This window comes from Lagenorhynchus albirostris, chromosome 13 (genome assembly GCF_949774975.1).
Source record: "Lagenorhynchus albirostris chromosome 13, mLagAlb1.1, whole genome shotgun sequence".
Lineage (NCBI taxonomy): Eukaryota > Metazoa > Chordata > Mammalia > Artiodactyla > Delphinidae > Lagenorhynchus > Lagenorhynchus albirostris.
The window spans coordinates 63,545,157-63,560,739 of record NC_083107.1 but is presented as its reverse complement, the minus strand read 5'-3'; the positions used below and the strand labels follow the sequence as shown (position 1 = coordinate 63,560,739).

General features: G+C 39.4%; 1 protein-coding gene across 5 annotated transcripts in view; it reads left to right on the top strand.

The window, feature by feature from the left end:
• Nucleotides 1-15,016, top strand: part of TTC27 (tetratricopeptide repeat domain 27) — a 177,008-nt gene extending 161,992 nt beyond the window's left edge. For 2 of the 5 annotated variants that reach the window (XM_060169348.1, XM_060169350.1), the window contains 4 exons: nt 4,398-4,595; nt 5,909-6,020; nt 10,924-11,024; nt 14,778-15,016. In XM_060169348.1, the coding sequence (XP_060025331.1) occupies nt 4,398-4,595; nt 5,909-6,020; nt 10,924-11,024; nt 14,778-14,900 (534 nt within the window). In that variant the 3' untranslated portion in view covers nt 14,901-15,016. Of the gene's footprint in view, nt 1-4,397; nt 4,596-5,908; nt 6,021-6,665; nt 6,884-10,923; nt 11,025-12,122; nt 12,192-14,777 lie in introns of those variants that run through there. The other 3 variants (XR_009544117.1, XR_009544118.1, XM_060169349.1) reach the window with 3 other exon arrangements.
• Nucleotides 15,017-15,583: the final 567 nt, after the last annotated feature.

The following is a 15,583-nucleotide window of genomic DNA, read 5'->3' as shown; positions in this document are numbered from 1 at the left end:
GGGCTTAGCACATGGTGAGTGCTCAGAGCAGGGGTAGTGGGAGGTATTGAGGGCTGATACCATGGTGGTAGAGTTTGTTCTTCTTTAGCTCCATTTTAATCCAAGTAAGTATAGAGGCACATAATGAGTGGGCGATGATGAGGGCTTTGCTGTCCCCTTTTGACAGAGTAAGGAAGTTGAGGGTCAGTGATGATTGTGATAGTTTATAGGTTTATATTGCTTTACAGTTTTTGAAGCTCTTTACCTGTATATTGACTCCTTGATACAACAGTTCTGTGATGTTGCAGACAGAAGACCTGTCCTCGTTACCGCTGTTTACCAACTTCCTAGCCATTCCCCCACATTCATGGTGGACTTCAGCAACCGACTATGTATATCTTCCTCCCCACTCTAGATCTACTGTTCTTGAACACTTGGTTTTAGGTAGATGGCACATCCAATACTTTGGACTTAAACTTCTTTGCTCTCATCTTATTTCATAGGAGCAACCCATCCAAGTGGCCATATCTTGGATCCTGTTTCCCCAAGAATCGTTTAGCTCTAAATTCTTAAACTTTAGTACTCTACCCTTCAGCCTCTTATTACATACTTAATAATTTATAGTTTTAACTAGTTACTGATGGGTTCAGTAATCATATTTTTACCCAGTTTACAGTAGATAAAAACATTTACCTGTTAAAAAAAAATCTTTTTCACCTTTGATGGTGCAAAGGACTATAATGCAGGTAAACTTTGTAGACTGCCCAGGAGAAAATCATAATCCTTGGTGATTCATTTTATCAGAGAAATCCTACTACAACACCCTTTGCTTTTTTTAAGTTAAAAATATGTGTTTACTAAAGAAGGGTTAAATATATGTTAAAAGTTACTATTTTGGTAGTCAGTCTGGATAACAAGAGTGTGATTTTTCTCACCAGTTAGAGGGAAGGAAATGGTGATATTAACCAGTAAATTATAACATTAATAGTTTTTTTAAAAATTTTATCACTCTAAACCCACTTTTGAAGATTACATATTAGCTCCATTTGTTACTATATTTTAATAACTCTTATTTTTTTCCTTCAGTTTATGGGGCTTTCTTAATTGCAGGAAATACCTTTTTAATTAACGTTTATTAAAATAGAGTGAAAATATAGAAAAGTACACAGGTCATAAGTAAACATGCATTTTCACGAAGGGCACGCACTTGTGTAAACCACCCGGGGCCCCCCCCGCCGCCCCACGCCCTTCCCCGAGTGTGAGTCCGAACATCACCAGCATCCCAAAGTCCTCACGGTCCGTTATAGTCTTTGCCCCTCCCCCCTCCGCCCACACACACCAAAGACATAATTTTAAAGTTTATAAATGAATATTCATGTGTGCTGTCGTTTTTTGTTTCCTCTTTGCCAATCTTTGTATTTATTCTTTTTCTCTATTTTTAAATTTTTGTGTTATTAAAATAACACATAACATATAGTTTTTACATGTTAAGTCGTAGTATAAGGCTTATAACAAAATACAGCAATTTCCTGCTCCACCTCTCCCCCCTCTTATTTTTTATTAACCAAATTTTAGGTATTATCAGTTGACTTCCTATTATAGTAAATAAGGACTTAATTCTTTTATATTAGCATTTCCACTGCTTCCCTTTCTTATTTTCCCAATGTATTTATATTAAAAATTTTGGTTACATGAATATTTTCTATTAATATTATATGCCTATGCAAATTATATTCAAAATAGGTATTACAGGATACTATGATTGGGGGTATTTTTTGCTTTTTATGATGTTAATACTTGTCTTGGTTTTCATGTGATTCTCTTTGTGAGCCTCTTGTCTAAAATCATGATCTCTCATGCCCTCCTTTTTCTGGCTTTAGCTCTGCATACAGTCGCTAACCCGTGTACCTGCCAAATCCAGCAGAATCTTCCAGTCCTGATCTTCTGTAGATGTACTCTCCTTGTTACTTTCTCCTTCCCTGGTTTCCATGACATCGCTTTCTGCCACCTTTCCTTTGTGCATAGACCTCTGTTCATCTACCCTCCTTTTAAATGTTGTGTTCTCTAAGACTATCCTTGGTCTGATACTTACCCAACACAGTCTCTCTAGGCAATGTCTGCGGTGGCCATGAATGACTTCTATTATGTATTCTTCCATATAGAACTCTCTTCTAAGGCCCAGATCCAGCTATTTAATCATTGTACATCAAATAGAGAGTATAAAAAAAATTTGTTATTGCCTCCCCTTATATTCAGGGTCTCTCTACTTATGGTATCTGCATATGAATTGGGTAGAGGTGTTTGGTATCTGCCCCCTAACCCCAACACAGAGGCACTCTATCTACCTCCTTACCCTTTTGCAGTTCCCTCTATGCACCCACAAATACACACACACAACCCGCTTCACCAACTTTCCCCCTCTCAAACAGCAGTACTGCAGCTCTCCATTTTTATTAGCAAGAAGGCCAAAATATTTTTCTTCCCCTTTGGCTACTCATCGTGGCTAAAATGAGGGGATAGGGTGTTGGGCCAACTGTGATATCCCAGAAAAAAACAAAGAATTTTACTAATTTAGTATGCTTCATTTGTCCATGTTAGTAACTATTTCAATAGACCATCTCTTTCGAAGTATGTTAATCCTTGAAACATTTACAGAATGATTACTCGAAACAGGTAGTGCACATTCATACCATTTCTCCTGCATTGTGACTTTCATATTTAAAACCATGAGTGGAATTGTAATATCTATTTCATTACTTTCAGATTTAAAACTACATGTTGGATTGTAATGTGAATTTATAGGCAGAGATAATTTACCTTGTCCATCAAAAAAGAAAAAAGCACAAGTGAGTGTTCTCCTGTCCACTTTTCTCCCTGTATATAATTAGGACCATAAGTCTGAGCTCACATTCGTAACAGTGTTCATGGGCCAGAGGAGCCCTGATTCCTTGGATGTGTCTCATGCCTAGATCAGAATGCTCTACGGGGAGATGGAGCAAGGTGTCACACTGGTTGCATTTCTCTTAGCAAAGCTTTCTGAAAGAGGTGTGTTCATTCAGTCTTTCTTTAAGGCATAAGTACTCCTTGCATCAGAGCTGTGTGCCAGGCTTGATGTTAGATACTGGGGACACAAGGGGATGAAATGTGGTCCTCTCCCTGAAGTGCAGAGGAAGAATAAAGATGTGGCACCCTGTCTCTTGGAACCTTGCCACTCAGAGTGTGAACTGTGGACCATCAACACCAGCATCACCTGGGAGCTCGTTAGAAATGCAGAATCTCAGTTAAGACGGAGCGGCATCTCCATCCAGGATTCCTCATTTACAGCAAGCTCCTGGGTGATGCCAATGCTGTCAGTCCAAGGGCTGCACTGAGTAGCAGCAAGGTCTGAGGGCAGTCTCCTCGAGCTGGTTCTTTAGGTGGATCCATGTGTCTTTGCTGGTCTTCTGTCACAAGAGTGGATGACGGAGGATGCACTTTCTATGCTTCCAGGCAGCCTTGAGATACACAGCCTAATATAGATGTGACAGATGTAGCTTGTCATAACAGTGTAACCCACGGTGGGGCTCACCTTAATTCATCTATCAGCATTCAAGGCATCTGACTAATGAAAATGAGATGGCCACGAAATTGCAAATGGTGAGCAGACCTGGGGTAGTTGGAAGGTCAAGAGCTACTTTGTGGGTACCCTGCATACCTAAGGCAAATGCACTAGCAGTTTATTATGCAACAATTAGGAAGGGCCAGGACCTCTTTTAGCAGAATTAGAGTGTTATCACTGCAGTCCAGGTGGGAATAGTGAGGTCCAACCTAAAGGAGGAGAAGCTGGATTTAGGACTCATTAGGAATGTTGAATCAAATTGGTTACATGTGGCCCAGCCAGGAGAGAAGAGACTCTAGGTTGGTGCTCAGGTCACTGGCTCTGAGACTGCAGGAGGAAGAGGAATCTGGGATCTAGGTTTCCCTCTGGGATCGATGGAGCATGAGATGTTGATGGGACATGGCTGGTAGATATGGAGGTGCACAATCCTGGGGCTCCAGAGAGGAGTCGGGCTGGAGCTGCGCTGACAGTATCGGGTAGACTTGGTCATAGTGTATTAGCAGCTACAGGTGTGGAGCAGATCATTCAGAGAGAGCCCTCAGAGTGTGAAGAAAGGTGCACAGAGCCTAGGGCCCTGTGGAAGCAGAGCCCTCCAAGGAGCCTGAAAAGGGACACTGGGAGAGGTAGTCGGCCTGCGATTCCAGACCGTGGTTCGGGATGGCTCGTCTTGTATTTTATTTTTCAAAAGTGACGGGTGATATTCTTACAGCCCTGACAAGGTTTTTCACTGTCATCTTCGTTGATGGTGAGGGTAGCTCTTTGTTTTTAGTTATTGTTTGGTTGTTTCTAGCTTCCCAGTTTCTCCTGTGCATCTTTTAAGGTCCTTACAATTCTGGTCAGGGCAGTGATGGATGGGATGGCTGATCGTAGTGGAGATGTTGCATCTGGCCTCAGAGGAAAGCTGCAGGAGCTGTTTGGCAGAGTAACTTCAAGAGTGACGAACGACGGAGAAATCTGGAGGCTATATGCCCAAGTGTGTGGAAATGGGCAGAGTGACAAGCCTGATGAAAATGAAAAGGTGAGTCCTGCCTCAGTCCTCCGGGGCTTTTGCCTTCTGTTTGAACATAGGTGTAGTGGATCTGCTTTTTTGATGGCTGGAGGAAGACTGTGATAATTTGAAAGGTAAGATGAATACGCTCAAGTTTTCAGGTGTGATTCAGAGTTCTTAACATAAGCACCCTGAATTGTGGACACGTTAAGATTTGTAAGTATTCATCTTTTTTCTTTCCATGAATTTTTCTTAAATAATTGTTCTCTGTTTCCTGCAAAAGGGTCTGTCTTAACCTGCTCTCCCTCCAGAGCTGCAGCGAACAGCTGGTTCTTGTTATTTACTCCACACCCCTTTCTGCAGGCTCCTTGCTGAAGACTAAGGTAGACGGTACAAGGACAAAGGAGTGTTTAAATCCGAGATGGAGACTATGAAAAGGAGAAAGAAAAAGGGGCTAGATAAGAATATCAGAGAGGAGCTTTTAAAGTCTAAACATAAAATATTTTACAAAGGTTACCCTGCCCCTTTCTCACAGTGCAGTAGAACACCAGATAGATTCAAGTTATGCCTTAGCTTCTTATCTTAGAATGTAGATGCACCTCCAGAGTTTCCAAGGTTGGAATACTAAATATTTTGTGCTCTTTTCAAAACATCCACAACAAATCAAGTGTACTTCTTGTGTACGTTTGGAATTCGCCACAGTACAGCTAATCTGTGGGATTCTTAGCCATTCTCTCCTCCCTCAGTCCACCCAGCTGGCTTCCACCAAAGCCCTGTCAGCCCAGAGAACACATACTCACACGCAGGCATGCACACACTCCTGCTTTCCGTCCTTCCATTTTGCCTTGAATTATGTCCCCTGTTTATGTGCAGAATTAAGGGTACTCTGAATTCTCTGATCTGTGACTTCTCCCTCAAGAATCCACAAGGGTGGGGTTGTGAAAGAGAGTGTTTTAAACATCTGTGAGTTTACACACCTACCAGTAATTCAGTAGTTTTCACCAAGTTCACACCTCATTCTCTAAACTGGTCTCTCAAGCTGATGGCTACAAATGCTAGGGAAATGTGTATACTTCTTATAGATTTCCAAACCAAGCGTTTTTATTTTTCTGTTTGGAGGGAAGTGTCTCTATCCAGACACATCCAGTTGATTTCTTTTAATTGCTCATTGCTGTTGGATGTGCATCTATGCCCCTTCTTTGATGAGAATCATAGAAACTGTGCTACATAACAAGAGAGACTGGTTTTTCGGTTGGAATTAGTTCCATATGACTTCCAGGAAGCTGAGTTTGAAATGTGAATTCTACTTGTTAATCTGAAAGTTGTTCTTTTTCTTTCCTCAGGCGTTCCAGTATCTCTCTAAGGCATACAAGTGTGACACACAGTCCAGTTGTTGGGAGAAAGATATTACATCATTTAAGGAAGTGGTTCAGAGAGCCTTAGGACTCGCACATGGTATTTGATGTGATGTTTGATATCCATGGCATATTTTAATGTATTTTTACTGATAAGAAGTATTAGTCAAAAGCAAAGTTCCATTACAAATAATTTCAGGTTATTTCATTATATTAAAATTGTTGTAGTTAATTCAGCAAATATTTACAGACCAACTATTATGTAGTAGGCACCCTGGAGCAATAAGAAGAAATAGGCTAGAGGCTTAAATAGTGTTTGAATAAGTGACAGATGATAGAAACTTTAGAGATAGGAAATACTTTTACAACTGTATTTAATCTTCACTTCACACAGAAGTAACCTTCTCCTGCATTGATGATGTAGTAGTGAGAAAATATTAACTTTTCCTGACTCATGTTCTTCTTTTATAAATGAAAATATTCATAAAAATACATAACTTCTGGAGTGCATAGCAATATACATAAGAGCTATGGCATATACAAAGGAAATTACAAATATAATCTAATCCATAACTTTGGGAAATTTAGTGTGTGATATTTGAGGGGAGGGAAAACCTTACATATAAAATTGTAGGCCAGTTGGGGTAAGATACTCCAGATAAAGGCCGCCTTTAATTATTTGCATTAATGAAAAATATACTAGTTAAAGGTAATAATGCACTTTTATATTTATGTTTGAATATAGGCATGTGATGCCCTGGGAATGCAATTCAAATAAAATAATGAAGCCACACTGTCAAGAACTGAATCACAAGGACTGTGAACCTATCCTAAAGTCCTCCTCTAACTTCTGCAACTAATAGTTGCAGCAAATAGGTAGCCAACAAGGGACAATAAAAAGGGCAGAACTTTGGACTCAGGGAGGCCCAAGTTCCAGGACCAGCTCTACCACATACTAACTAGGTGACTTGGGGTCACCATTACTTAGCTTCTCTGACTCTTAGTGCCCTCATGGGGAAACTGGGGATAACCTACCTATGGTTGTTATGAAAAATAAGTAAAAACATATTTAAACACTTACCAGTATCTTACGCATGGTTTAAATGTTAATCCCTTGCCTCCTTACCCCCACCCTGTTCCTTCTATGGTAGAGGATCTGGGCTGTATGATAAGGGACTCAAAACTAAAAAGAAAAAAACGAACAAGAATAAAGTTTAACTTTGCCTTGAAAGAAGTCATAGAACATTCAAACAATTTAGAAATGGGCTTAGTAGTTAATAATTACTTATCTTTGACAAAAGGATATAACTATCCAAAAGGTTGAGATAATTGCCGATAGACCAGTGGAAGGATGGTCTAGGGTGGCTAGAATTTATGTAGCTTGTGCTGGCCTCCTGGTGGGTGGGCTTAGATGGAGCTCATTCTTTATCCCTTTGGCCTTTGTGGATATGGTACTGTATTTCAGTAAACCCATGCTAAGCAGTTATAACAGGGTGCAGTTTTCTCTGAATTTATCTGAGCTACTTCAGCTTGCCAACCCGAAACATTTCGGTGAACAGCAGGCTCTATAACAGTCAAAGCCAAGATATTTTCTGTAATCACTAAGTGATAGTGTTAAACCTGTCAAATATAAATATGCAGGTTAAAGAAGTACTCTAGGAAAAATCTTCATTTTGCCTCTTAAAGTTGATTGCGAACTATTTTTGGTACCTTTTTTTGTTTTTTCATCCAGGCAATACTTAGAGAAAAACAAGTGTCTGTTCTTTTAAGTTTCCCTTTGACTTAGTGAATTATGTGTTCGTGCTCCTACAACATTTTAAGCATACTTGAGTGGGTGCTCAGCTTTCTTTTCTCGTGATATTTTAGATTTATGGAGATAAATCTTAACCTTTTCTATGTTGCTTTTGTATACCAGTGCTTCATGGAAGAAAGAGCTGAGTTTCTCTGTTATTTCTGTTCTCTTTTTTAACTTTCTCCCCATCAGTGTTCTCCACCTCACCCAATTCTGGAAAAAGAAATATAACATTTAGAAAAATCTCCATATGATTTATTCCCTTCTGGGTTGCTATTTTTAAGAGTAGCCATGTGCTTCAGAAAGCTTGGTGTAAGACATTGTGGTCTCCACGTAGTGTTGGAGACCCTTCTATAATAGTGTTGTCATCGTGTACCCATTGCTCTGTCTGGAAGGTATTCATTTACAGTCTCTGCTGTTCTGTCTTCTGGGAAAGAGTGGACAAAAGTTCATTCCTTCTTTGCCATCCAGGAACTTCTAAAATAATAATTACGCATTTTAACTACAGTCTGCCTGGAGGAAGCACAGCTGTCTTGGATTTCCCGATGATTTGAAACAGCAGGTTGTTTCTCTCTCTCCCTGTCTCTCTGTCTCTCTCTCTGTCTCTCTCTCTGTCTCTCTCTGTCTGTCTCCCCCCCCCATCTCCCCATCTCTAACGCCGTTTGGAAATGGGATTGAGGAAGGGGACTAATGGAGCACTGTTTGTCTTTTTGCTTTTTTGTTTTTCTCAAAATGACAATGAAGGATTGAAAACAGAATCACAGCTGTTTTTGATATGTTACTACGTACTAAATAGCCCAAGTACCTCAGTAATAGCAGTTACAACCTTCCTCTATTATGGGACACAGACATCATAATCCTCACTATCTCCATGTTAACTGTACCCTTTGAAAATGAGTGTAACGTTGTTGATTACCATGCATCCTTTCAAAGTCTGATTATTATTTTAGAATAGGAATGTCAAGCATAGTTCTCACCAGCCATGGAAGGTGTTAATGAATGGCAAAACTATTTTGCCAGGCACAAGCAACCTCCAATTGGTGAGAGTTTGCATACAGAAAGAAATCTGTTTTCCATCCCTGTTCTGTGATACAGGGCACTAAGTAAACTTCAGTTGTTGCACTGTTTAGTGTAGTTTTAAAATAGGATCTGATTATTGATCTGTTTGTAGTGAGCATAATTTAGAGGAACAAGAACAAATCAGTGGAGAAATACGAGGCATTTTTATATATATATATGTGTATATATATATATATATATATAAGTAAGACATTAAATATTATTTATTCCAAGTTAGTTTCATTCTTTTAGAATTTCTCGTTTTGTGCATGTTTTATTATTTTTTTCTTTCTTAATTCAGCAACATTTTATTTTGCCCCTCTGCTCATTAGGCATTTACTGTCTTTTTTTTTATATATACACATTCATATATATATATGTGTGTGTGTGTGTACTTAAAAAAAGTTTTTTAACATCTTTATTGGAGTATAATTGCTTTACAATGGTGTGTTAGTTTCTGCTGTATAACAAAGTGAATCAGCTATACATATATCCTCATATCCCCTCCCTCTTGAGCCTCCTTCCCATTCTCACTATCCCACCCCTCTAAATGGTCACAAAGCACCAAGCTGATCTCCCTGTGCCATGCAGCTGCTTCCCACTAGCCATCTATTTTATATTTGGTAGTGTGTATATGTCAATGCTACTCTCTCACCTCGTCCCAGCTTCCCCTCTCCACCCTGTGTCCTCAAATCCATTCTCTACATCTGCATCTTTATTCCTGTCCTGCTCCTAGGTTCATCAGAACCATCTTTTTTTACATTCCATATATATGTGTTAGCCTATGGTATTTGTTTTTCTGTTTCTGACTTCACTCTGTATGACAGACTCTAGGTCCATCCATCTCACTACAAATAACTCAATTTCATTTCTTTTTATGGCTGAGTAATATTCCATTGTATCTATGTGCCACATCTTCTTTATCCATTCATCTGTCGATGGACACTTAGGTTGCTTCCATGTCCTGGCTATTGTAAATAGAGCTGCAATGAACATTGTGATACATGGCTCTTTATGAATTATGGTTTTCTCAGGGTATAGAGGCATTATATTTTTACAAAGCTCTTCACTTGTTCTTTTTTTTTAAATTAATTTGTTTGGCTGTGTTGTGTCTTTGTTGCTGCACAGGGCCTTTCTCTAGTTGTGTTGAGCAGGAGCTACTCTTTGTTGTCGTGCGCAGGCTTCTCATTGCAGTGGCTTCTCTTGCTGCAGAGTATGGGCTCTAGGCATGCAGGCTTTAGTAGTTGTGGCACGCGGGCTCTAGAGCGCAGGCTCAGTAGTTGTGGCGCACAGGCTTAGTTGCTCTGCGGCATATGGTATCCTCCCAGACCAGGGCTCGAACCTGTGTCCCCTGCATTGGCAGGCGGATTCTTAACCACTGTGCTTAACCATTTGTTCTTAAAAAGCATTAATAGGCAGGCCCTGTGCTAGGAAGGGTTACACGCTCTTGATAATTTCAAGTTTTAGGAAAATGGACTCTCCAGAATGCTGGAGGTAGAGGTGTCGGGAATGAGTGACTGTCCTCTCCCCCACTTCTTGCTAATGGATACCAAGCGTGGCTTAGTGACCCCAGAGCCTGGTCGTGGTCACGTTCCCTAAATGCAGGCGCCTAGGTTGTTGGCGTCACTTCTTCCAGAATGGTGATGTAAACTCTGAATACGAAAATGCAGTAAGAATTGAGCTGTAGATATCTGGCATGTCACTTCTTTGGGCTGGTGTCATCTGCAATTGTGATTCCCCATTAGGGACTCAGTACCGTGAGAAGCCACATTAAGATGAGCTGCATATGTTTTTGTTCTCTGTGGGTACCTTGTGTTCAATTAGACCTTATCTCTGCCTAATTTCATTACTGTGTGCTTGTGTGTGTGCACGTGCGTGTGTGTTTTCACGGTCCATTCCCAACAGTCTGTAACTCACCAAATATCCCTCATTTTCCTCAAAATTTTCCTTTTAGCAATAAGCTATCCTTCTTAAGGGATAAAAGGAAAATTTATGCATATAACTTATTTTCCTTTCACCAAAATAAAACTTGTCACGTAGAAATATTTCTGAAGTCTGTTACTATAAAATCCTAATTAACTAATTGGTTTTTGTACTTAAAAATTATCATTATCCATTTTTAATGGATGTGTTCCCCATATTTATCTTCCAGTGGCTATAAAATGCAGTAGAAGCAAATCCAGTCCCCAAGAGGCTATACAAGTGCTTTCTTCAGTGCGACTCAATTTACGGGGCTTGTTATCTAAAGCAAAGGTGAGAGTGAAATGTGAATTAATTAGAATTATCATAGAAAATAAAAGGTCTTTGGTATCAGCCAGGTGCTCTTAAGTCTTCCTTTACATGAAGGATAATTTTAGGCCCATGTTATATTTTAGACATCAGCCCCCAGGTGATTAGTTGTACTGGTGAGGAGATGATTGACCCAGTGGCTAAATCACCCTACACATGGGTAACTTAGGAGTCTTTGAAATTAATATTTATAATCCAGCTCTTGATGCTTTCTTTAAGTCAAATTAAAACACTGCTCTACTACTTACTATCACTTTTTCCCAAAGTGTGGCATATATACTACTAGTAGCACTTGGGTAAACATTTTATTTTAATATGTATTTATTTCAGTGCATGTTAGAAAAAGTATAACTAGCATATCAAACCTACAATTTCATGAATAGTATTGCTTATTTTCTATTTACAGTAGTGTTCTAATGTTTCCTTTAAAATACATTTATTTAAATAAAAAATTGATTTAGAGACGAATATTAAGTAGGTGATATATGGATTTGACACAAATATTAAGGTAGATAGGTTGACTCAAGCCTGACAACTAAAACATACGCTATCAGATTACAAATACCAACCTATGAACCAGTGCTAGGATGGGGACACCCGAGAATTATGGAGGAAGGTTTTTTGAAGATTGGACTCCACATCTCTACCTGTGACAGATCGGGTCTGGGACAGAGCCTGGGAAATTTGTGTTAAATTTCCCAGGTAATTCTAACATGCAGCCAGGTTTGGAGTACACCTCAGGAACAAAATTTAAAGGAATATAACTTCTAACACACTTTAGCACTTTTTTTCCTAATCTTTCCTTGCCTTCACTATTTAATCCTGGGTTGCAAACTAATTTTACTTCACTTCTGAGAGCAAGTCCATGGCAAGTGAAGGTCACTTCTGGACACGTGTAAAAACCTTTCCAGACTATGCTTTTTATTAATTGATGATCTTTTCAGATCAGAGCATCATTTTTGCCTCATTAGATTATTAACTCACTTTTCTGTCCTTATTAGTCTGCATGCTGGAACCAGGTTTCTGTAATCTACCTGGGGAAACTGTATTTCCTCCCAACAGGAAACTTCAAACAACTTCCGATTATGAGTCTCTCAGAAAACTGCAAGAGCTCTCTCAAAGAAAGTCAAGGTAGCAGACTTTTTCTGTGACTCTCCTTCCCAAATTGGGAGCTAATTTTCCTAGTTTTGGTGAGATCACTAACCTACCCATGATTGTTTATTTCTTCAGGATGTACTCTACAGATTTCCCTATTCTGTGCAAAACTTTTTCTTATAATGTATTAACTTTACATAAACCTATACTTATATGACTTAAATAGTCTTGTCTGTACTACCCATCCGTTCATATTGTGGAACTCCAAACATTGAAAATGAGACCTTAGAACATCATCTGTATTTAGATTTTGTTCTCATTAGATCACAACTGGATTATCCGAAAATGGGAAAAATTGCTTCCCAACATCTCCTTTGAAAGCACCTTTTTGCATATAATATTTGGGAGTCTCTGATTTTGTAGTAAATCATATGCCTTTTCTACTTTTTCAACAAATTGGGTTTGCTAAGCAGAATTGCCTTCCAAAAGAACACTTTTGCAGAACACTTTAAAAAGTGAAAATGGGGCTTCCCTGGTGGCTCAGTGGTTGAGAATCTGCCTGCCAATGCAGGGGACACGGGTTCGAGCCCTGGTCTGGGAGGATCCCACATGCCACGGAGCAGCTAGGCCCGTGAGCCACAGCTACTGAGCCTGCGCGTCTGGAGCTTGTGCTCCGCAACAAGAGAGGCCGCGACAGTGAGAGGCCTGCGCATTGCGATGAAGAGTGGCCCCCGCTCGCCACAACTGGAGAAAGCCCTCGCACGGAAACGAAGACCCAACACAGCCAAAATAATAAATAAATAAAATTTTTTAGAAAAGTGAAAATGAATGACGATAACTGTGTTAAATAGCAGGCTTGGTTTGCATGAATCTCTGGTCTTTTCTTGCCAGGCCTGGGACTTCATGGAATTAAACTCCTAGGTAGAACCTAGAGATTCACCTAAAGTCATGAAGTCCATGCTTGGCCAGGACACAGTAACTCCTCGGCCCTCAGCACCCTGTCCTTGTACAGGTTTGCTGCAGGGGGTCGTGAGGGCGGTTGGTGAAAACGCTGGAGAGCCTGGAGACAGAACAGATTTACCACTACACTCCATGGGATCCTCAGCAAATTATTCATTCTTTCTAAGCCTCAGTTTCTTTCTGCTTTCTCCTTACTTTATAGGGAAGTGATGCACACTATTTTTTAATTAGTTAATTTACTTTTGGCTGCATTGGGTCTTTGTTGCTGTGTGTGGGCTTTCTCTAGTTGCAGCGAGCGGGGGCTAGTCTTCGTTGCGATGCACGGGCTTCTTATTGTGGAACACGGGCTCTAGGCACGCGGGCTTCAGTAGTTGTGGCTTGTGGGCCCTAGAGCACAGGCTCAGTAGTTGTGGCTCATGGGCTTAATTGCTCCGCGGCATGTGGGATCTTCCCAGACCAGGGATCGAACCTGTGTCCCCTGCATTGTCAGGTGGATTCTTAACCGCTGCGCCACCAGGGAAGTCCCAGTGGTGCAGATTTATGATGATTTGCAAGTACTGTAATTCTTAGTAAAAACAAATATGCTATGTGAGTCCAAGTTACTTTCCTCAAAGGTGTTTTCTCTACTGATCACATCGCAGTGGTTGGTATGTCAGTCTGTTGTGAAATGCTGTACAAGGTGTGACTACACAGTAATGTGGCAAAGCTTTGCAAAGCATTTTTGAAGTTCTGCATTCAAGTGAATGTTCTTTGCTCCATAAATCACTATGAGAAACTCTAAGCTTATTGTAGTGATGATGCCATCACTCAGAACATCTTCAGAATTCCCTTTTTAAAATAGCTGTCAGAACAATTGCTATCATCTATGGTGGTAGTAAATAGTTATATTGTAATGGTAAATTTGATTTTTGTAAACAAATCATCTAGTCAGTTGTGATGAAAAAGATTTATGGTAAGCTGAGTAAATTACATTTCTGATTAAAACACATGTGCGTGCGCACACACACACACACACACACACGCACACACAATCATAAAATCCTGAAGCTGATTTTCTTGGGTGCCTATACCGGCTCAGCAGGCAGCTCCTAGAGAGGCATTCCAGAATGTTTCAGCCATGGTGGCATTATTGGAGTATGTTGCAATATGCCTCCCAAGGCAATTCCTTTTACCGAAGGGGGGCACTTTTATTTTGCTGGGCTTTTTTGCTGTCACCAAATTTTGATGATCTTTGTGGCCTCTGAGTCCTAAGACATATTAATTTTCAAATAATTAGCATAAAAGTATGATTTATATGAACTTGAATATAAAATACATTTGTTTTGCTTGTATACACAAAGAATAGATTTCTTTTGTTTGGATGAATGATGTCTCTTTATCCAAAAACCATCTTATGACATTGAAATGAATAATATAATCAATATTCAAGGCAACCATTTTGAAGAGCAGAGCTGATTTGAATTTACAAGTTTAGGCATATTGTTTGATTCATCCTTTAATTGTTGCAACTTGTATATTTCAGGATGGCAAATAGAACAAATACTACTGTTGCTACTATAATGTATTATTAAGCAAAGGGAATTTTAATTCTGTACTCTATCTATATTATTTTAAAGAGATTTTCATTGTTTTGATAGTTCTGCCTTGTTCTTTGTGTTGCAGCAACTTTTTACAGATGTGATAAGTGGAGAAATTTCCAGGGAGTTAGCTAATGAAACAGCAGCAATGGACACCTTAGTAACAGAGCTTCAAGACCTAAGCAACCAATTTCGAAATCAGTATTGACCATCCTCAGAACAGCTTCTGGAAAAGGTGCTTCACCTTCTGGAATTTCTCTTATACCTGTGTATCTAAACCACAAGATACTAATTTTTTTTAATAAATTTCTCTTGTATGGGTAACATTCTTGCTTTTGTAATCTTTCCAAATGTTTGAACTTTCTGAAATACATTAAATAAAATGTTCCTTCCTTCTTTCTTTAGGCTTAATTACAGTTGAATTCACTATTTTTATTATCCTTCAGGTATTTCAGCACAAAGAGCAAAAAAAATGTAGTTTTCTTTTTAAGCATAGGGTTTATTCTGTCACAGCCTAAAATGAATTAGATCATTCTTTGGAAAAAGTCTAAACAGGAAAAAAAGAAATCACACGCTACAAGTTTGTGGAATCATTAGATTGGCTGATGTGTTATCCAAAAGTGATAAAAGAGTACTTTTGGTGATGGAAACCTTTACGCTTCTTGAGATTTTGTATTTGGGTCCAAAAGATACGGGCTTGGCTAAGTTAGAAATGTGGGTATGGTTTAACTTCTAAATCAGGGAAAATGCAAGAAAAAAATGACATAAGTCAAATTTTGACTCAGCCATTAGCCACTAGTAACCAGGCTGACCCTCATTGTGTATACTGCCAGCCCTAAAGATGGTTATTTAATAAGGTTATTATGAGTGAAGACAGCTATAAATGGTGCC